The sequence below is a fragment of the Tachypleus tridentatus genome, unplaced genomic scaffold (assembly GCF_004210375.1).
Source record: "Tachypleus tridentatus isolate NWPU-2018 unplaced genomic scaffold, ASM421037v1 Hic_cluster_1, whole genome shotgun sequence".
Lineage (NCBI taxonomy): Eukaryota > Metazoa > Arthropoda > Merostomata > Xiphosura > Limulidae > Tachypleus > Tachypleus tridentatus.
The window spans coordinates 25,213,058-25,237,344 of NW_027467777.1; the positions used below are offsets into that span (position 1 = coordinate 25,213,058).

Below are 24,287 nucleotides of genomic sequence, written 5' to 3' on the forward strand. Positions count from 1 at the left end.
ATAAGGTTTATGTACATTTATTCTTAAACATGAATCTTTGTTTTTGCAAAGTTAACAAATAACAATATATAAATTGCAACTAAATCTGGAGGTTATGAAAAATACATTCTCCCCAGAAGGATCTAAAATGTAATATAAAACTGTAATATAAAAATATAAAACATACTTCCCTCACATGTCTTTAATTTAAAATAGTGTATACATTTTTGGATTGTCTTCATAATAATATACAACTAGTCTATTTTCAAACTTAGTTTTTTAAAGTTGTATCTGAGATTCTACTATGTTTGGATATCATTAATATTAATTTCAACTCAAGAAAAACAGGTAAATATGAAAGGAGAAATAAAAAAGAAAAGCTTTGGAAATATAAAACACTGAAGTTGTTTAGTATGATCTGCAGAAGATCAAGAAAACTGGAGAAACAGTTGGCTGAAAATGTAAAAAATTAACAGTAAAGATTTCGCTGAATATATTAAGGGTAAACAAAATGTTAGAATGAGAGTAAGATGATAAAGAAAGACTTGTATATGATGATTATGAGATGACTAGATTATTAAATTTTGTTTTTTTTTCAGTTTTTTTTACTAATGAAGTTTTAAGTATTGTTTCTCATATTTAACAATTGATAGATAGAAACAGGGTTGAATAGGATTATGACATTAATTGTAAGCTTGTTCAGTAAACACTGAGAAGTTTAAAGAATGATAAGGCTTATGGACTAGGTAATATTACCCCAAGGGTTTTGAAAGAGGTTAAGGATTTGAGATATGAGTCACTTATTATTCTTTTTGTAAGTCCTTCAATAATGAGCAAGTGCCAAAGGATTGGAAGTTGGCTAAAGTGACTTCCCTTTTGAAGAGAGGTAATAAAAATTGTACTAGTAATTATAGACCTTAGTTGTTGGAATAGTTTTGGAAAGTCTGCTAAAAGACACTTTGTAAAATTATTTAACAAAGTTTATAACTTATTGAATTATCAAAATGATTTCACTAAGAGAAAATTGTTCCTTATAAATCTATTGACATTCTTTGAAAGGATTACTGATTATGTAGATGAGGGTAAGGGTGTATCTGGATTTTCAGAAAGTATTTGACAAGGTGGCACATAAAGGGCTTGTAAAAAAGGGCTAAAAGGTAAGCTAATTTGATAGAATAGTGGCTAGATGGAAGAAAGCAGAGAGTTGTTCTCAATGGAATTCAGTAAAACTGGATTAATGATTGAAGTGCAGTACCTCAGGGCTCAGTCTCTTTAGTTTACATAATTGACATGGATGAAGAAAAGTCAATAAGTTACTTAAATTTCCAGACAATATTAAGGTAATGTGTGTTTTTAGCTGTGAAAAGGATGCTGCTGATTTAAAAAGGGATTTAGTTTATTCAGTGAGTTATGCAAGTAAATGACAGATGATTTTTAAGTATACTAAATGCAAGATTTTGCAAGTAAACTATCAAAATTTGAACCATAAGTATAATTTGGATGGGAATGACCTTAAAAAGTGTCATGAAACAAAGGGATGATGAAGTAATAGTTGTTCAGTCTCTTAAGCTATTCAAGCAGTGTGCAGTTCATAGTGGTAGGACAAATAGTAATTCAGGTTGTATTTATATATAAGTCTAAATATAAGTCTAAACAGTTTATAATTTCATTGTATGGGTCACTGGTTAGGCCACATTTGGAGTGTTGGGCTTCTCACCTTATGAAGGACACTAAACTGCTGGAAAGAGAGGGATTAATAGCATAGTGAATGAGATGGAAGGGTTCTCATAAGAGTAGATCTCTCAAACTGTTTTTCTTTTGAAAGAAAAGAAGTTAAAGGAGATCTTAAAGGGTATGGATTGCGTTGATGTGTTACATTTTTTGTAAAATAATTAACAGTGACAGTAGTAGGGAGACGAATATTAATTTATCAGGTTAGGAGTCATCTTCAACTAAAACAGTTCTATTTTTGTAAGAGGGTGATTGGCCTCTGGATGTTGTGGAGGCAATAACTGCGAATTTCAAGAAACCTTCATGACTATGAATGATAAGAGCTGGCTTTAAGATTTTTTAAAAATTTATTTATTTAATAATTTTAGATTGGTTTAAAGGATAGACCAGCTGCAGTGGACCAGTAGTTGTCCTTAAAGATTATGTTATATTTTATTCATTTCATGTGGCACCTTTCTGTTATTTACAGCTGTTAAAATCATTAGTACACAATATATTGAAGTTTCATGCAAGTTTTACTATTAAGTAATTTCTTACTTTTTATCCACACTTTACTATTTCTATATGTAAAAAATATGGTAAATTAATAATAAACTTTGAGCACTATTGGTGAATTCATTGCTTATTTTATATAATCTACATCTTAAATTGTAATAGACAGTTCACAGAAACATTACTAAGCTTCTGATTCTATAAAGTTTACTATGGGACTCTATTTGTTTTTAACAAGCAATGATGAAACTTGCTAAATGATACCTTTGAAGCAGCAGTACTTATGGCCTCAAATTTCTCCATATAATCTTTAAGGTTCAGTTTCAACATCCTTTGAAGAGTAGTTCCAGAATCTGGGGTTATGTTCTGACCTAAAACATTTGACATTTGATCCCAGTGACGTTGTCTCAATCCAGGGTTACATAGTAATGATATGGCTGGAATGTTTGTCTGCAAAATATACAGGGAAGATAATTTTGTTTGTGCCTCTTAGAGTAATACAGTAAACTAAATATGACAGAACGTTTTATGATAATGTTAAAAAAATTTAACAAAATGACCTATCTCCATAAAATATGTGAAAATGTGACACGCTATCATCAGGCTTATTCCAAGCACAATATGCCACTTGTCCTTTTGGATGTGCTGTTATGATTCCATTTTTCACACCTTGAAACATCTTTAAATTTATAGGTTACTTGACACTTAGGTACAGGAATATAACCATTTATACTTAATTATTCAAGTATAAAAAGGAGTGTGCTTACATAATTTGTGCAGTATCTAAAAGAGTATGACAACATTATAATTCTAGTTAAAAAGGAACATAGCTCTCATATTACTGAGTATAATGAAATGTGGCTATCACTTACTGCAGTATACAAAGATACATAGAGGAGTGTATTTACATAATAATTCTAGTGCAATTAAATAAAGAAGAGAAGCTTTACATTTTTCTATACTGAAAATGTATTTCTGATAATACATACCACAACTCACACTTTAGATTTATCCTGATGAAATGTTCTCTTCTTTGCCTCTCTAAGCATTGGTATGAATTCTATCTCACTTACTCCAGTTTTTATACCCCTCTGTATTGACTCTAGCAATTTTAACCTTTTGATTCTCTCTACCTATATCAGTGCATCCTCCAATCCATATATAAGCCCCAGGTTATTCTTTTTATTCACTTTTTCTTGACTGGTAAGATTATCAGACCAGCTGTTGTTGGGAGGAAGGGCAGAGTAGTGGGAGAGGAGGTGATTGTTAATTGTAAATACATTTTCAATTGTGAAAATATAAGTTCCCAAAACACACTTACCTTTTCTCCCACTTTAGCTAGAATCCCACAAAGACAAGCGGGAGGGGCAAATGAGGGCAAAACCCAAACAGAAAGCATTTACATAGAAAAACAGGTATGCAAAACTGAGATATAATACAGCATACTAGTAAGAATCTACACTACATCTAGTATGTGCTTTACTCAGTTAAAGAGAAATCCATATATAGATGGTAAATTTCATCATTGAAATTATAGGGCTGTGGACCCAAAACTAGATCCACAGTTAGAAGGCAGAGATAGGCAGAGTATAAGAAGTTGTAAGGTATTTACTCTAGCAAAAGGTAATGATCATAACCCGCCAGGAAGACTAACAGGTAAGTTCAAGAACCACCGTCAGTCACCTGAAGTTGGTCTTTCCAGTCCTGGTTCCGGGTTATGTGTCATAGAAACCAGTATCAAAATGTAAAAGAATAGAAGTTTTAAAAGATACATAGCAAAATTGTAACAATGAGTAGCCAAATGTCCAGTAAAAAGATAAAGTCAAGTAAATGGAGTAAAATTTGTAAAAGTAAATGAAGGTAAAAACAAAACAGCAATTAAAACAGAAAATGGTGTAAAAACCAATGGTGACATCCAGTCTTCAAAGTTGTAAAATATTTACTCTAGCAAAATGGTAATGATCATAACCTGCCAGGAAGACTAACAGGTAAATATAAAAACCACCGTCAGTCACCTGAAGTTGGTCTTTCCAGTCCTGGTTCCTGGTTATGAGTCAATATGGCCAGTACTAAAAAGTAAAGTAGTAAAAGTGTGAAATGATATGCAGCAAAAGTATAATTACAACTCGCCTGGACGACTAACGAGCAGTTCAAACGAATAGTTCAAACAGTAGCGTTAGTCACCTGAAGTTGGTCTTTCCAGTGTCGAGTTATTTAACGTTCTGGCCATTGTCCAATGTCAAATTGAATGAGAGAGATTAAAACTGTAAAAAAGGAACCACAATTAAAAAGGTGTAATGAATGAATATGCAACACTTAAATGAGATTAAAAAGATTAATGGCCATTAAAAAATTAAAAACATTATCAATGTGGACAGAGTCACCATCACCAATAACTCTGTCCAATGTTACAAACTGACCCTGGGAAAAAATATGTTTAAAATATTGCCGTCGTTGAGAATTGTAACGATGGCAAGAAAGTAAAATGTGGCTGACAGTGATTTGAGTGTTACACAAACTACACATTGGTGCATCAGTTCCAGATAAAAGAAAATGATGAGTTAAAAAACTGTGACCAATGCGTAGCCTAGTGAGAACAACTTCCTCCTTCCGAACTTTATGGAAGCTAGATGGCCAAAGTCCAATTTTGGGTTTGATTTGAAAAAGTTTGTTGTCGCGTTGCTCACTCCAAGTGGACTGCCAGCTGGCACGGAGCCGAGCCTTGAAGACAACACCATAGTCCATGTACGGAATAGGCATAGGAGTGATGGTGCTGAAGCAGACATATTTAGCTGCCATGTCTGCAAGCTCGTTCCCGCAAATACCAACATGGCCTGGTATCCAGAAAAACTGGATTGAAGTAGCTGCTAATGAGAAATGGGCCAGTCGGTTTCGAATATCAGCAAGAATAGGATGTGAGCTAACGTGTAGCGATTCCAAGGCAAGTATAGAACTAAGCAAATCAGTATAAATAATGCAGTTGGAGTACTGCTCAGCTGCAATATGATGTGAGCTAACGTGTAGCGATTCCAAGGCAAGTATAGAACTAAGCAAATCAGTATAAATAATGCAGTTGGAGTACTGCTCAGCTGCAATATGATCCAGGGCAAGAGATATGGCATACAGTTCAGCAGTGAACACAGAAGCTGTAGAAGGGATTCTGCACGCAACTACTGACCCATAGCAAACCATAGCAGAGCCCACTGAATTACCTGATTTGGAACCATCTATATAAATGGGAACTGAATGATTGTTTGAAAGATATTCATTGAATAAAAGACGGTACTTCCAATCTGGAGTATCTGCCTTTTTTAGGTGACTAAAAGAAAGGTCACATTTGGGGGCTGTAATAAGCCATGGTGGAATGGGCCGACCTGTTGAATCTGCAATGTTGTCCAAGGACAGACACAATTCATCCAATTGCGCCCGGATGCGAAGGCCAAACGGAGCAATGACAGATCGTCTGTTCTGAAAAAGTACTGCCCACCGAGGAAGGAAAACACATTTCCAGGTGGGATGCTTTGGTAAGGAATGAAGTTTCGAAGTATATTGTGAAGATAGTTGCAAACGGCGAAGGTGTAGAGAAGGTTCATGAGATTCAATGTATATACTTTGAACTGGAGAGGTACGGAAAGCCACAGTGCAGAGTCGAAGTTCTTGGTGATGAATGGGGTCCAGCATCTTTAAGGCCGAGGGTCTGGCAGAGCCATAGACCATTGATCCATAATCAAGTTTCGATCTAATAAGAGCACGATATACCTTTAACATTGAACAGCGATCTGCCCCCCAACTGGTAGAAGATAGAACATGGAGGATGTTCAGTGCTCTTGTGCATTTGACCCGAAGCTGCTTTAAGTGTGGTATAAAGGTCAGTTTACGATCAAAGATAAGCCCCAAGAACTTGGTCTCTGGGACCACTGGCAGCAAAACTTCACCGATATGAAGTTCAGGATCAGGGTGAATACCCCGTCGACAGCAAAAGTGCATGCATACAGTTTTGGAGAGAGAGAAATTAAAGCCGTTCGCCAGAGTCCACTTCCGTACACAATTGAGGGCAGTTTGTAGTTGCCGCTCAATATATCTCATGTTTGACGACTGACATGAGATGTGATAGTCGTCGACATACAGCCCATTCGCAACAGTGAGAGGGAGTTGTTCAGTGATGGCATTTATCTTTATACTGAAGAGTGTAACACTCAATACACAGCCTTGAGGGACTCCAAGTTCCTGTACAAAAGAACGGGAAAGTGTCGAACCCACACGAACTTGGAATCTCCTGTCCATTAAAATTTTTAAATAAACATGGGTAGATGGCCACGTAACCCATATGTATGGAGGTCTCGCAAAACGCCATGCCTCCATGTTGTGTCGTAAGCCTTCTCTATGTCAAAGAATATTGATACAAGATTTTGGCAGTTGAGAAAGGCTTCTCTGATAGATGTTTCAAGACGAATTAGGTGGTCTGTGGTGGAGTGCTGTAGACGGAACTCACACTGGGTGGGCGAGAGGAGGTTGTTTGATTCAAGGAACCAAACAAGACGAGCATTAACCATCCTTTCTAATGTCTTACAGAGACAGCTCGTCAAACCAATTGGATGGTAGTTTGAAGGAATCTTGGGATCTTTCCCTGGCTTAGAGAAAGGTAAAATAATAGCCTGGCACCAGGCATCAGGAAAAACATTCTCCTGCCAGATCCGGTTGAAAACAATCAGAAGGACATCAAGAGAAGCATGAGATAGATGGTGCAGCATGTCATAATGAATATCATCAGGTCCAACAGACGTACTGGCAGACCGATGAAGGGCCATTTTTTAGTTCCACCAGGGTAAAGGGACAATTATAGTCAAAGAAACAGTCAGTTCAAAAGGAAAGAGGTGATCGCTCTGCCCGAGTCTTGATGGCCAGGAAGGTGGAAGAACAAGCAGAAGTGCTAGTTACCCGGCAAAAGCTTTCACCTAGAGTGTTAGCGATGTTCCGAACATCAGTCACCTCCTGACCATCAGAGAGTAAGATCGAGAGGGGGACAGAATTGTAGTGCCCATTAACCTTTCGAATCCTGTCCCATATGATCTTGGAACTGGTGGTAGAAGATATGCTGGTTGTGAACTTAATCCAAGATTCCTTCTGGCTTTGACGTCTTACCCACCTAGCATGTGCCCGTTGGAAAGCAACCCAGTTTGAAAGTGTGGGATATCTACGAAAAGTATCCCAGGCCCGCTTTTGAGCCTTCCGTGCTAAGTGGCAAGCAGGATTCCACCACGGACGAGGATATCGTAGAAAACGTGTCGAGGTTTTAGGAATACACTGAGCAGCTGCATGTGTAATACAGTCAGTTACAGCTGCTACACAGTCGTCTATTGATGGCTGATTTACGATGGCAGGATCAAGTTCTGCGAGAGCAGTGAAAGTGGACCAGTCTGCCTGATCCAGCTTCCAACGAGGCATGTGGGTAGGGTGGCATCGACCACGGCCAGTCTCTCTCAAAAGGATTGGAAAATGATCACTGCCCAGTGGATTACTGTCAACCCTCCATGAAAAATGGGAGAATAATGAACGGGAGCAAACTGAGAGATCAATAGTGGTAAAGGACTGACTAGGTGCATGAAAGTAAGTGGAAGAACCAGTATTGAAAAGAGAAAGATTGTGATCAGAGAGCATCCGCTCTGCAGATCGGCCCCTCCCATCAATAATAGCACTTCCCCAGAGAGGATGATGTCCATTAAAATCCCCTAGGATTAGAAATGGAGATGGCAACTGTTCAACGAGAGCATCAAGATCTGATTGATCATATGTCTCTCCAGGGGACAGGTACAGAGAACAAACAGTGATGGTATGACCCAAGGAAACACGGATGGCTACAGCCTCCAAGGGTGTGTTGAGTGACAAAGACAGGGTGGGCACGTGTTGATCAACCAACAGTGCCACCCCTCCATGTACTCGACCATCACACAACCTGTCAGAGAAAACTGCCGAATGAAGACAGTATCAGCAGTTTTGAGAAATGTTTCTTGTAAAGAAAAACAAACAGGATGGTAGGAAGCAATCAGCGTTTTGATATCATCCAGATTAGAACGTAAACCTCGACAGTTCCATTGTATCAAGGTGGCCATTTTTAAGAACGGGTAGGTGAAGTGGCTGGAGAACCCTTCGGTTTACGACCACGTCTTTTTTCTTTACTGTCTTTAGTCGGAGGAGGTCTATCAACCTCCATGGATCCTGCTCTGGGTCGGGTGGGCAGGTTTTTGTTATTGGAAGGGGAATCCAGTGACTGAGGACGCGAACGAATAATTGTTTTGTCTCTTGTGGTGGGAGAAAAAGATGTATCAGAAGAAATGCCTGTATTTGAAACTGAAGGACGTGGATCTTGAGGTTTGTTGGAAGGTATGGGAGGAACAGAGATGGGTGTGGAAGTCGATTCATCAACCTTTTTAACCACGGAGGTCAAAAGGCTTTTCATTTGTTTTGAAAACGATTCTCTTGGAGGCACAGAGAGATCTGTCTGCACTCCCACTGTAGTTGTGGAATGAAGTGCAGCAGCATATGTCCGAGGTGGAGTTGTGGACAGCAATTTCCGAGCCTCAGGATAACTTATGTTATGTGTCGTTTTCAAACGCTGCACCTCTTTTTTCTCCAACCATTTTGGGCAAGAATGAAGGTAAGAGGGGTGAGAACCATTGCAGTTTACGCAATGTGGGTTCATGTCACAGTCATAGGCATCGTGGTCCTTGCCTCCACAACGAGCACATGTCAGGGAACCACGACAAGATGTCTTTGAGTGGCCGAATCTCTGACATTGGAAACATCGAAGATGGTTTGGTATGTATGGCCGAACCCTGCAAATGAGATAACCTGCCTTGATGGGGGCAGGTGCACGTGGTGAAGTAAATGTTAAAACGAGGGTATTTGTTGGCAGTGTAACTCCATCTTTGCGAGTGGAGATGCACCTCACTGCAGAAACTCCTTGAGTGGAGAGACCAGCGAGAATCTCTGACTTGGGAACGTTCTTCAAATCCCTTTCAACAATAACTCCTCGTGAAGAATTCAAGGTTGCATGGGGTGTAACCTCAATAGGTATATCCCCAATTGCCTTTGAATTCAAGAGGAGTTCACTGTGTTGGGATGTGGATGTTTCAACCAATATGTCACCAAATCGAAGTTTCTTTACTGACTTTGGAGATCCAGCAAGTCCCTCTAGTCCCTTTTGAATAAAAAAAGGGGGCATTTGCACTAAAGGTTTTTTCCGAAAGAGAATGTAATATAAGAAAATGAGGTACGTGTGTTACTGATGTTGAAGATTTTTATATGCAAAAACGGCTCGTTTGGGCTGAGAAAACACTTTACATAGAAGAGCGAACAACGTTTCGACCTTCTTCGGTCATCGTCAGGTTCACAAAGAAAGAGGTAACTGACCGGAAGCTGACCACATGTTTGAAAGGGGTTGTGTAACTGTGTGTCGAAATGTAAAGTGTTTTCTCAGCCCAAACGAGCCGTTTTTGCATATAAATTTCTCAACAAGTGGGTTTCTCGTCATCACTGATTGATGTTGAAGATTGCTGTTCTGAGTATTCAAGACGTGGTCGCTTACCCATTGACTGTTTTTTTACAATTTTATTTAAATTTTTTGGAGGATCCATAGGAAAAAGAAAAAGTTTCGGTAACCATTGACCCCACCCACCATGGAGCCCTACAAGGGGACGCACTACAAAGTCATGCAAGGACAATGCAGCAACGCCAGGGTTTCGTGAGTACTATACCCAAACACCAGCATCAGGCACAATGTCCACAACACCCGTTGAGAACTACCAACACTGGTACTTGGTTGACTCTAGCCCAAGTGGACCAGCCGATTGACCCAAGGTGGGGCACCCAAAGGCCGCCCGTCTACAGGAATTCGAGGCCAAAGTGGTGTGTTAGGGTTGGGCCCCTCAACCACCAGGATCCTCTCCTCCCCTTCACGAGTCGCCACGCACGGCAAACACGTGGGTGGATGTTTAGATCCCAGAGAAGGTAACCAGATAGAACAGAACCTTCCCTGGGAGGTCCCCTCACCACGTACAGGAATCCACACCGAGGGAGGGAGTTGAAAAAAGAATTCTGAGGGGTTCACAAGAAAACTTGGTTATGGCATCTTCTTCATTTCCTGGTTAGAAAGTTTTTACCAGTATTTTAATTTGTCAGAAATTGTAATTAGTTTTAGTTAAGTGTGTTTTTTTCGTTTTTTCACTTGTTTCAAGAATTATACTTCAATTTTAATGCATAATAACTAAAAACTAATGACAATGTCAGATATTCAGATGTTATTGTAAATATGTTACACATTATGTATTACCAAAACTTTTACTTACAATGAATTCATGATGTACAAAAGTTATTTTATTACTACTTAAATCAGGTTTCCTGCAAAAACTTATTACTCAAGATGTTTGTGAAGATATAAATGTTGCATTAGGTCATCATGACATCCATGGTGGCCATATGTGATAATTGTGATATTTGCATGATAACCTTAACATCCCCATGCAATTGCACAGTCCTGTGCTACTACACCATATGAGAGGTATGGTGAGGTGAACTACGAAAGTTTCTTTATACCATGTGTAAAGAAGTGGCTACTAATGAAATGTAGCAACCTAAAACTTTATATATAAATACAGTCACCTAATAATTTAAGTACTGTGTGTGATTACTTCCTACTAATATAATACTATAACACAGAAAAAAATTGTTAATCTAGTGAAAATGTCTAAGCTTCATCAATGACCTCCTACCTTGAATTTTTCAATACTATCCAACAAATACTGGCAAATTTTAAGAGGGGCTGGAAGTTTCTCAACTGGAGCTTCCTCTGTCTTGTCATTATGTGCTGTTTGAGTTACACGAGATGTTTTTAGTTGATTTTTGAATTTCTTTTGCAAAATGAAAGTTTCTCTGGTGAATATCTCCACATCTGCTTCAATGGCTTCTGCATTTAGATCCAGAAAAGATCCTTCCATCCATCTGCATAAATGAAATAAAACTTTTGATCCTTTTCATGATATCAATTTTGGACTTCTGAAACATATGACCTTCAGATCAGTGTTTATGACTTTCTTTAAATTGTCTTTTTTGATTGAAATTAAATATTGTGGCTCAAAACAAAGTACATATAAATGCTTGAAATATCTAATTTAGGTTTATAAAGGAGGTTGGATCCAAACATTTTCAATATGCAAATTAGTATGGCTAATGAATCTTTCCATGCATTTATATAAAGGTGAAAACACTAAGTATGACGATGAAATATGGCAAACTTTCTTTAAAATATATATTCTTTGGATAATGTGATTCATTGATAGACAATACAATAAATAGATAAAATGCCTGGTTTAACTACAACACAGCAATCAGTAATGCTCTGGCAACTTTTTTGTCTATGAAACATCACCAGTTACTACTCCTAAGGCTTCTTTCTTCAATATTAAAGAAGGAAAGAACAAGTCAAGAAACATACAGAAATAGCATTTCAAAGGTAGAGAAAAGAAAGATGTTGCAAGTTGCTTACTTTAAAATTAGAAAAGTGTGTAATTTATCTTGAAAAAAAGGTTTTTTTATATTATGCAAACAGTGTAAATCTCCATATACCTTTTTTGTGCATATTATGCAGCATCTATACAATTACAATTCCCATAACAATTAGCTCCAGAAAACTAAAAAAGGACAGGACACAGTTGGAAAGAAAATAATTATTTTTTCAAACATAGTGATAATATTAAAACAGTTTACACTTAGATGTATGTACATACCTTAAAATACAAGTCTAATAAAAAGTGTAGTAATGTTTAGTTTTTTAATTTCAAGAAAAAAATCATAAAAAGACAACATTTTCCTGAACTGAAAATGTACTTTAATAATACTTACTTCCACTGATGCTCATAGCTATTACTCAGCTGCCAATGTTTCATCTTTGTTGATCTAAGCATTGGTTTGATTTTTTCCACTTGTTTCAGCCTTTTATACCCCACTAAATTGCCTTTGGTGAAAACTGTCTTGTAATACTCTCCACCTACGTCAATACACCCTCTATCCTGGTACTGTATATAAGCACCTCATTCAGATAATGTTATCATATTTTTTTGAAACTGATATCATCTTAGTCTTTAATACCAACTATTAGTGGGGAGGAAAAACTATAATCCCATATTAAGAAGAAGGGTGTGCCTGTGAGGGCATTATTCTTACAGAAAATGTTTGCATGAAACATGGGTGTACCAAGATAAATATGGTACTCAAGTGGGGGAATCACACTACATCCAGAACAGACAAGTTCTTCACTCTAAACTTAATTTCTGTATCAAATATGGAATTGTACATGAATGATCATTATTGTATGCCAGCCCAAACCAAGTAGCTGAGGTTCCACTATTCAAAGTTAGAATTAAGGAGTCTTGGTCCCTATATCCCATGCTGGTTGCTGTAAAAGCCAGTGAAATCTGAGACTCCAACAACAACTAGGAGATATGTAGAAGCCAAAACCTGAACCAATGTGTATGCTATCAACTGATCCAGCTCATCCTCGATCCAAGAGGCTACTAACAAACTGCAATGAAAGGAAACAAAATGATGAAGTTGAGTTGTAAGTCTATAGGGAATGCAAATCTATAAAGGTGGAACTACAAATTCTGCTTAGAATCCTGAAAGTCGAGGAGTAGATGTATCATTTGAGAGTCAGAAAATGCATCCACTTGCCAGTAGATGGCTTAATCATGAAGTTACAACACCGTCTCTTCACGTAACTAAGAAGTAAACCTTTTAGTATAAATTTCAATATCTATGTGCAGAGAAAAAAAACTAAAAATTCACTCCAAACCTTTCAGCCATGAAGTAAGTTGCAGACTCAAAAGCTATTGATAAAAAGCCCAAAATATCACACATGCAAAGAACAAACAGAAGAAAAACAAATCAAAGGTGGCATATCCCAAAATGGCTTCCTTCAATCTTTCATTGGTTCTTTAAATGTTGATTGCAATTGATTGTAACAGCATTTTGTAAAATAAAGTAAGTTGTTTTGTTAGAGCAAAGCAACTTTAGGCCATCTGGCCCATCCACCCTAGAAAATCAAACCCTGGACCCCAATGCTGTGAGTTCATAAACTTATCACTGACCCACAGGGGGAGCTGAGAAATCTAACAAACTGAAAGAAAACACAGAAAAAATCAAATGTAAAGTCTCTCCAAAATTTTGAGAATTGTTCTCAATTGCATTTTCAAAGACCCTTCCCCCAGAGGACACCACAGATATAAATATATGTTTCTATCTTGTTATGAATAAGATTACTAACAGTATCAAAAATATGAGTCCCTGGTGGTTGAGTAATAGTTATAATGGCAGAAAAAGTAATTTTTTTGTAATTATACAGTATGGACAAATAAGAGAAAGAAACTCACTCCTGTATAATATCTGCATTTCATGTAATAATTTATGTAAGATATTAAGCTACTACAAAATCATACTATTGTAATCATTTAATGGAGTTTCTTGTGCTACTCAGTGCTACAGGACACTGTTATTAAGTTTTTTACACACTAAATGTCAAGTTATTAATGGACATAGAGATAGTACACAAAGCTAAAGATACAAAACAAACCTGTTTTTAAAGTGTTCTGTTAGTAAGTTATATGTAATAATTTAAGAACAGTAAATGAAATGAGTCATGTTCACCACTGGTTTAATTTTTAATTCTGGCCTATGCTTTGATTAGAGGATAATTAACAAAGCTATAATAAAGAATCAGACAAAAGTAAAGATTTCACAATCAGGAAAAGAGAAAGTTGTGAAAGAAAGGTACTTGACTGATGAAGGAAGGTTTACAAAATAAAATAATGATACTACTAAGACTAAAATATAAAACAGTAGTGAAGAATCTGATTTGATGTTTTAGAAAACCTGATGTCATCTATTATACTTTATGTTCTAGGAGCAGTAGTTGAGGGTAATGAAAAGGAGAGTCAGAGAATTTGATGAAGTTTTATTTTTATCATAACTTGTAGTTGTAAATAATCAAACCAGGGTTTCACATATATATATGTAAAATCAGTTCATTTGGGTTGAAAAATATTTTACGTAGGAGAGCAAACAACGTTTCGACCTTCTTTGGTCATCATCAGGTTCACGATGCCTTACTTATACAACAACTTAAACCCAAAATAAACCAATACAAAGGAACACCTTTATACCTATATTAAATATAATAAAATACATAATATAAAATTATATATTCAAACATCTAACACCACCCTCTACATTCCAACACTCAGTTACACAACCCCTTCCAAACATGTGGTCAGCTTCTGGTCAGTTACCTCTTTCTTTGTGAACCTGATGATGACCGAAGAAGGTCAAAATGTTGTTCGCTCTTCTACGTAAAATATTTTCTCAACCAAAACGAGCCGATTTTACATATATATTTCCCTACAAGTGGGTTTTCTCGACATCACTGAGAGTTTGACACAGTTTCTTGGAGGTTTTTATGCTATATCTTGTGCTCTTTACAGCATCTAAGTTTTAGTGGGATATATTAATACAGCATTTTGACAATTTTGGAGCACTTCTGACAAATAATAAAAATATTTTTGTGACATACAGTGTTCACACATGTGAAAATGCATCAAAGAATATAGCTTTTCCAGTGTTGCCTCCTCCTGGGATGTTTCAACCATGAATATATACTTACTGAACATAAAACAGAATGAATTGTCGTTATTTTGAAGTTAAGCACAAAGCTACATAATGTGCTATCTGTGCTCTGTCCACCTTGGGTATCAAAATATGAATTGAGTGTTATAAGTCCACTGGGAAAAACAGAATGAAGCATTGGTTACTTTTAATAATTTCTTGTGTTTGTGGAACATTTTCTCTATATGTTATTCAATATACATTTCCCTTTAGGCTTAATAAACACTGGGTGTGGAAAGAACAGATAAGTAAATAAGCAATCCTATTCTTTTAAATAAACTAATGTGATAATATAATGAATCTTTACCATGTATAATTCTATTCTTTGCTTTGTTAAACACACAGTAAAATCATGTTATTATAAATTACATCCTTGTAGCACACAACTACATAACAGAATTATGAGCTAACTTGTTTTGTTTTGGTAACACTGGATAAAATGTTGAAAAATATCTTCTGAACATAAACCACAGATTTTCCATTTTTAACTAGTTTTTAGACATTTTGTTTGCTTTAGCTTTTATTTAATAGACTTGTTTTTCTTTAGTTTTCATTAACAATAAAAATAGTAGTTAAGGTGCTTAATTGGTTAAAGCAATATAGTGCATTATGACACTTCTTTTTCTTTGGAACTTAGGATGGGTGGTTGTGTATAATCAAAAGAAGGGTTTAGAAATAAAATGTGATGGAGATTTTATTATTGTTGATCTGCTGGTCGTGTTGGTTTGGTTATTCTTTGTGGTACATTTTTCTTTTTGTCACAAACTATGGAATGACTGATGATAGATAGCCATGGTCAGTATTTACATTTCAGACTATTAATAAAACAAATACTTTGTTAAGTAGTAATTTTTTAAATTAATAATATCATCATTCAAAGTTAGAATTGTCTTGCATCTTAACATAACAAGACATAATTTAATATTATAATATCTTGTGAATAGTATTCTGTGCTGGTCTTAACACATACATTATGTTAAACCACAACAAATATTTCTTGCCTCAGTATGTACAGTGATAAACTCCTGATCAAACTTTGTTAAAAGTGAAACATCAATTAATAAAAATGCTTTTATTTTGCTAGAATTGTTATCACAAAATAATACTGCAAGTTAGCATTCTGGAGAATCAAAAATATAAACTGTGAAATCTCTGGAAAAGATGAACTAAAGGTTACATATTATCAAAACTCTTTGAAACAATACACATACTTATATTTCACCTTTATTTTAAAATGCATATTTATTTTAAAAAAAACAAACTTATCTGCCAATGATTCTATAGCTCACTTTTTCTCAGACTTCTGCCATTTCAATACAAGAGAAAATAAAGTGGAATATGGATCTAGTGCATCATTTATGGTGTCAAAATCTGGGTAAGAGGTAACTGGAAACTTGAACAACACTTCTTCCTGTGGGTAAACATTAAGAAACTGTTTTATTCAAACAGTTTTATAACTTTGAAGTAATGTGGTACATTATAATTTAATAATATCACACTAGACTGTAATAACCAGTCATAAAAACTGATATGTTATCAAGAGATGAATAAGTAACATTACTAAGCATAGTTCTCATTAATGTAGTTAATAGAAGAACCTTTTAAACATACCAGACACATTTCTAAACACTAAAGTAGCATTTAGTTATTCAGTAAGGCTATAGAAAATGTGTTTATCTGTATAAAGTGAAAACTTTCCTGATGAATGACCTTTAGAAGTATTTTCCATATATAAAGTACAAACATGCTTAACTCTTTCACTCCCAAATTCGACTGTATTCAATATTACAGTTTTGTGCCATTTGTGACCATATAGCATCTTCATTATTCAATAGATAGCAGCACTTTATGGATAAATGCAAAGATCCCACTTAATACTCACGAACCTTAGGTGTTTATCTTGGACTATTTACATATTCATGAACCTGATCATGTGATTAGTATTATTTCCGGGATGTGAAAAAAGTAAATAATTTTTTCAACAAAATTTCCAAGATGGCTTTGCTTAGGCATTCATCATTCACTGCAGCTCACGTTTAGGAAATAATTCAGCAAGATTCAGAGTCAGGGAGTGACTGTTTTGACTATGAAAGCTCAGAAGACAGTGATAAAGAAAGTTGACCAAGCAAAAATTAGCAAAATTGTATAATTGATTACTACTGCATTGCACAGATTAACAGACAAACAAACTCTGAAAATTTCATGTTTATATGTTCATTTGCAATGAAGTTATAAACTGTTTATGTAACGCACCTTTATTAAGTAATAACAGGTAAAAAAATATTACAATCAACATTAGTTAAAAATAGTAATTTGGCAGCAATAATAGTTAATATTACTAAGAAAACTTTTTTATCTGCTATGCAAAATATATTCTTGGTAGTTTAAAACTACCTTTGTCATACAATAAGCAAAAGTTAAATACTTATCTTACTGATCAGAAGTTATTATTAGTAAAACATGAAGTTGCAAATAACAAGAAAATTATGGATATCTTTATTTTATTGCTTACAGATACTTATTAAATGAATAATAAATTACTAACACCTAATAACCAATGAATGGCATCAATACATTTTTCTCTGGAATAAGTATAAACAGTTCTATTACACTTGATACACACCGATGTAAGAATTGTACTTAATATATAGTATCACTACATTGGTTAAAAAATACACACTGATGTAAGAATTGTACTTAATATATAGTATCACTACATTGGTTAAAAAATACACACTGATGTAAGATTTGTACTTAATATATAGTATCACTACATTGGTTAAAAAATACACACTGATGTAAGAATTGTACTTAATATATAGTATCACTACATTGGTTAAAAAATACACACTGATGTAAGATTTGTACTTAATATATAGTATCACTACATTGGTTAAAAAATACACACCGATGTAAGATTTGTACTTAATATATAGTATCACTACATTGGTTAAAAAATACACACTGATGTAAGATTTGTACTTAATATATAGTATCACTACATTGGTTAAAAAATACACACCGATGTAAGATTTGTACTTAATATATAGTATCACTACATTGATCAACAACATAAACACCGATGTAAGAATTGTTCTTAATATATAGTATCACTACATTGGTTAAAAAATACACACCGATGTAAGAATTGTACTTAATATATAGTATCACTACATTGGTTAAAAAATACACACTGATGTAAGAATTGTTCTTAATATATAGTATCACTACATTGGTTAAAAAATACACACCGATGTAAGAATTGTTCTTAATATATAGTATCACTACATTGGTTAAAAAATACACACCGATGTAAGAATTGTACTTAATCTATAGTATCACTACATTGGTTAAAAAATACACACTGATGTAAGAATTGTACTTAATCTATAGTATCACTACATTGGTTAAAAAATACACACTGATGTAAGAATTGTACTTAATCTATAGTATCACTACATTGGTTAAAAAATACACACTGATGTAAGAATTGTTCTTAATATATAGTATCACTACATTGGTTAAAAAATACACACTGATGTAAGAATTGTTCTTAATATATAGTATCACTACATTGGTTAAAAAATACACACTGATGTAAGAATTGTTCTTAATATATAGTATCACTACATTGATCAACAACATAAACACCGATGTAAGAATTGTTCTTAATATATAGTATCACTACATTGGTTAAAAAATACACACTGATATAAGAATTGTACTTAATATATAGTATCACTACATTGATCAACAACATAAACACTGATGTAAGAATTGTACTTAATATATAGTATCACTACATTGATCAACAACATAAACACTGATGTAAGAATTGTACTTAATATATAGTATCACTACATTGATCAACAACATAAACACTGATGTAAGAATTGTACTCAATGAATAGTATCACTACATTTTACAACAGAATAAACACTGATGTAAGAATTGTACTGAATATATAGCACCACCACATTGGTCAACAGTATAAATACTGATGTGAGAATTGTACTTAATATATTGTATCATTAAATTTGTCAACAGAATTAACACTGAGGTAAAAATTTCAATCAGTTACTTGATTTATCCATTCAATAGTTTGATGGACATCTTTCAGCCGTCTTTGGAATTGCCGGATTTCTTGTGTGTACTGAGGCATAAGATCCAAATCACCATAGTCCTCAAATTCTTTTACTCGTTGTGCAAGCCGTTCCAAATCTACTGTGACATTTTCTGTGACAGATATTAGATGTTCTTCAAAAGATATCTTTGAAGTGTCTAGAACCTTGATAAAGAAAAATTGAAACAACTGCTACAGAGAATACTTTCTGTTTGTTAATGATATCTTCATCTTTATGTATAAAAATAACTCTATCTCTGAAAGTATCTTTACTATTCAGCAATTTCTGGGAAGACATTTTCCAAAAGCCAGTATGAAAACAGTCCTATGAAAAAAACATGTTATTTTCTCATATACTTAATTTTAAAGCACAAATTATATCAACACTAAAACCCTGGAGAGAACAAGGTGTATAATGTATTTTTATAGATTACAAAAATCACATTTTATACTATATTTGGAAATGTAGGTGGTTTTTGTACCTAAAGTTCAGATGGTCTAACAAATTATATCAACACTAAAACCCTGGAGAGAACAAGGTATATAATGTATTATTATAGATTACAAAAATCACATTTTATACTATATTTGGAAATGTAGGTGGTTTTTGTACTTAAAGTTCAGATGGTCTAACAAATTATATCAACACTAAAACCCTGGAGAGAACAAGGTATATAATGTATTTTTATAGATTACAAAAATCACATTTTATACTATATTTGGAAATGTAGGTGGTTTTTGTACTTAAAGTTCAGATGGTCTAACAGTCGTTTTTTATTTTCTCTAACTGAAGTATATCTTATATATAGAAGTCAACTGATGTTTGTCAAATTATTATAATTAAAGGAATTAAAAAAACTAAGATATATGCAAGAAATTACAAATATAATTACAAAGATAATGACACGAAACACTCCTCTAACCTATGCAGAAATTACTTAGTTAAGAAAGAAGCTGCTAAAGTAACTCAATGATGCAATGTCCCCCACAGAGCCCCAGGCTCAATCCAATCTAGCTTATCTGGGATTTGACAGACCAAAAAACTTGACAAATCAAGTTACTTTCAAATACACTTTATAGGAGTATATTAGAGGCATTTGGAGTAAAATCCCAAGGGATACTTTTATTAAATATGTTGTAATAATGTCTGCAGTTATTAAAGCAAAAGGAAGACACACGAGATATTAACTGTTTGCTGAACTGAAGCACTTCCCACGAGTTTCTATTGTATTGAATTTGAAAATTAATATAAGTTTGATGTTTCACCTGTAACTAATCTTCCACTGTTCTCTGAAAGTAGCCTGAAATTTAATTTTTGACATTGTCCCAACAACTTGATGCAGAACTGTATGTGTAATTTGAAGCTTGAAATTTATGTATGAAGTACTAACAGTGTAATATGAACAAGAACACACATACACATGGACAACAGATACATGTAAAATAACAATAATTTCTAATTTGTTCAGTTTCTGAAAAACATGCAAATTGTTCTCAATCATCAATGTTACTAATAAATTATTTAATAAGTAATTATAAAACGATGAAAAAGATATTAAAACACAATGTATAATAACATGTTTTTGAAAAGAAACAATAAGTACTTTAGCTAGCATCTTTAGGAGGGAGGTTATTTTAAGTAAAATTACTCTATAGATGCACAAAGACGTAAATATGAGCACAGAGTTTGGAAATAAATATCTTATTGATATTAACCGTAGTCCTGTTTTCTTGGTTTTGAAATAGAGAACCATGCCTATTCTATAGCATTATTCATAAATAAGAAAGTAATAAACGTTTATATTTTAAGCATATTGATTATGGATACATCATGCAACCTAAGTTGTGTTTTCATGTTGTACAAGTTGTGATAAATATATAATAATTAATACACCTATTAATAAGATCTTCAGGTCATAGTTCATAATAATGAGACCTACTAGTTCCCAACTTATGTACACTCTTGCTTCGTGTAATAAAATAACTTTTAAAGACTTTCGTGACTAACAACTCAGTACAAAAACAGTTAGAGTAGTAACAGGGAAACAACTTTTGCAGTGAAATTAAAAAAACTTTGTACAATGACATATGGTGGAAATTATTAAAATATATTTAATGTAACCCCAACTAAAATATTATTAAAAACTAACAAGGTAACTCCGTATTCTGTTTAATTATGTTGCAAATACAAAAACTGGTTCATCAATGCAATTATAAATATATATATCCATATTGATTTATGTGAAACTAACTTTCACAGAAGTAGCTTCTAAAATTCTCCTTCTATATTTATGTTACTAATAATCTACTCATTTATTGCCAAACTTGTGCTGGAGATGACTGAACCATAGGGAGAAAGTCCCCAAAATTGCATTGTGGAATATGTTCCACATAGATACAAAGCAAGTATTGAATGCCAATGATCAAGAACTGTGAGCCCATTATTTTTGTTATTAAGTGTTATACCAACCCCATAAGCACATTTCTACTCCTTTTATAAACTCTGTCCATATTTTATGTACCTCCATATTTTCCTTTGTGTTCAAAGTTAACTTTGAGCCCAAATTCTTCAGAGATTTAAAATTTAACTAAATAAGTATAACACACTACCAGTACTAACACTGTTCCTATAAGTCTATAGTTTTCACATTGATAACTTAACAAGTATAACACACTATCAGTACTAACACTGTTCCTATAAGTCTATACTTTCCACATTGATAACTTAATAAGTATAACACACTATCAGAACTAACACTGTTCCAATAAGTCTATAGTTTTCACATTGATAACTTAACAAGTATAACACACTATCAGTACTAACACTGTTCCAATAAGTCTATACTTTCACATTGATAAATTTATATTAACTGATTTATATCTGGAGTATTTCCTTACTGGAAATAGGTAGTGTACCATTAAATGGTAATGTACAGTCACATGTGGTCAGATTAAAACATGTCATACAAGACTAATAATTACTAATGGATACAGCAGGTACTGCTGTATAACATTAAGTGTTATAAACTTTATTTTTCTGTAGAATTTTCCTTCTATTTTTGTTCATTTCTTAATTAAGCATTTTTTCATCATTAGTTATTCACACATCTAATTCAATTGAGTGTTGATGTATTGTTGAATATATTCTTTGTTACGTAACATTAAAAATACATGTTAAAGACTTATAGTTAAAAATGTATCTAAAGTGTTAATTGTATTTTAAAATTAAGTCCAAGTTGTCATAATCATAATGAGTTGTTTTTTTATAGGCTTGAGAATCTGACAGATTAGTACATTGACCTCTGAACAGCAGTGTGAGCAAGATTCAATAATATTTTTTTAGTTATTTCATGTTATTACAACTAGCAAACATAAACCAAATGTATGTCTTTTGCAAGATTTCAGATGGTTTGCTGTGAAAGTGATAAGCATAATGAAGTGTAGAAGATAAATATTAAGTGAATAATAAGATGCCCTATGGATTATAACATGGAAATACTGACATGTAATAAGATATAAATATGTGTGGTAATGAAATAAGCCACTGATCAATTATGTCAACAAATGTGTTGAAAGTTGTTTGAGAGTTTAAAATTAGTTACTTGAATATGTAATAACATAGAACAATAGTTGTTTGTTTTATAGCTCAACTGAAAGAGCACCTGTTTTACAGTACTGTTGTGACCCAGGATTCTAGGATCAGGCAGAATTTCAGCATCTTCTTTCTTTATATAAAAGTCAAAATAATCCTAAAACCATTGATCTAACACTTTATGGACTAGTTTGTTTCACTGATAAAGATTTTATAAACTGAATCAATTTATGTATATGAAGTGAAAAATTCTGGAATTACTTTACTGGAGAAAATATATTTCACACCCCTTGTTGTTCAAAGAATGGCTGATACACTACTTAAGAAAGTAGTGAAAACACACTTTTGAAGAACCAGGAATATCTAAAATATATATGTGAGAAAGAGGAACAAACATTATGTGATAACTTAATTATCCAGTAAACAATTTGGCTTACAAAGGTATAATCATTGTTTATATTATATATCATTTTGTACTATTTATTAAGAAACAAAAAAACTTACTCTTAAAATTGAATTGAGCAATGGTTCCACTTTAGCTGGCCAAGAAAGAACATCTGAATTCAAGTCAAGATCACTTGATGAAAACATGTAGATATCTAATAGATACAATAGTCTCTTCCCTGAAGCCTAAAAAAGAATGCATAATTCTCAACACGTTATTAAAGTATTTTTCTATGGTTTCTAAAGAAAATATGTATGGATATCATATACACTGCTGGACAAAATCTTAAGACCAATGAACATAAAGAAAAATATGCATTTTGCATTGTTAAACTCAACCATTTATTTGAGAAGAGTTTCGAAAGATGAAAATAAGAAAAGAGAAAATAAAAATAAAAAACTTTTTTAGCATTTAACAGAGCAAATGTGATCACCATGAAATTAGCCTAAATACCAGCTAGTTAAAATTTTAAGACCATACCTAAAAAAAGTCCAAAACAGGGCAGTAAACGCCCAAAAAGAGGTCTCAGTAATGAGTTGCACGGCCATCATTGCAAAAAATTTCAAATATTCACTTTGGCATGGAAGATATAGGCATTTGCAGAAGGCTGGCTGGAATGTTATTCCAAGTGATGAAGATGGCTTCATGAAGATCATGCACTGTTTGGAATTGACGTCCATTTCTATAGACTTCCCTTGCCATCCACCCCCAAACATTTTCAACGGGACTCAGTTCAGTTGAACACACTGGATGGTCCAAAAGAATCACGTTATTTGCCATGAAAAAGTCCTTTGTCCTGTGGGCATTGTGGATTGCAGTGTTATCCTGCTGAAAGATCCAGTCATTTTCACTGTTCTTCAGTCAATAAGAATGCTCTCTCCAACATGCCAATGTAGCTAGCTGCTGTTTCAACACCTGTATAACATGAAGCTCCATTGTTCCATGGAAGGAGAAAGCACCCAGAGTATGATGAAACCTCCTCCACTGTGTCGTATAGAAAATGTCTCCAGTGGGATATCCATCCAGGTTAAATTTTTTCTCATCAGAGAACAAGACCTTTGTCTACTTTTCTATGTCCCATGTTTGGTGCTTCTTAGCAAAATTTAACCGAGCTCTTTTGTGTTGTGGAAGGAGGCGTTTACGGTTTTTAAAACCTTTCTCTTGTAGATGCCATCTTATTGTTCTTGAGATGCATTCTCCATCTGTAAGGGCCT

At 34.0% G+C, this 24,287-nt stretch overlaps 1 protein-coding gene across 1 annotated transcript in view; it reads right to left on the minus strand.

Annotated features, from left to right (window-relative positions):
* Nucleotides 1-24,009, minus strand: part of LOC143241722 (dynein axonemal heavy chain 7-like) — a 227,034-nt gene extending 203,025 nt beyond the window's left edge. Inside the window, 6 exon segments of the mRNA XM_076484949.1 lie at nucleotides 2,467-2,652; nucleotides 10,971-11,199; nucleotides 16,203-16,324; nucleotides 18,995-19,201; nucleotides 23,133-23,258; nucleotides 23,989-24,009. Of these exon segments, the coding sequence (XP_076341064.1) occupies nucleotides 2,467-2,652; nucleotides 10,971-11,199; nucleotides 16,203-16,324; nucleotides 18,995-19,201; nucleotides 23,133-23,258; nucleotides 23,989-24,009 (891 nt within the window).
* Between the last annotated feature and the right edge of the window lie 278 nt (nucleotides 24,010-24,287).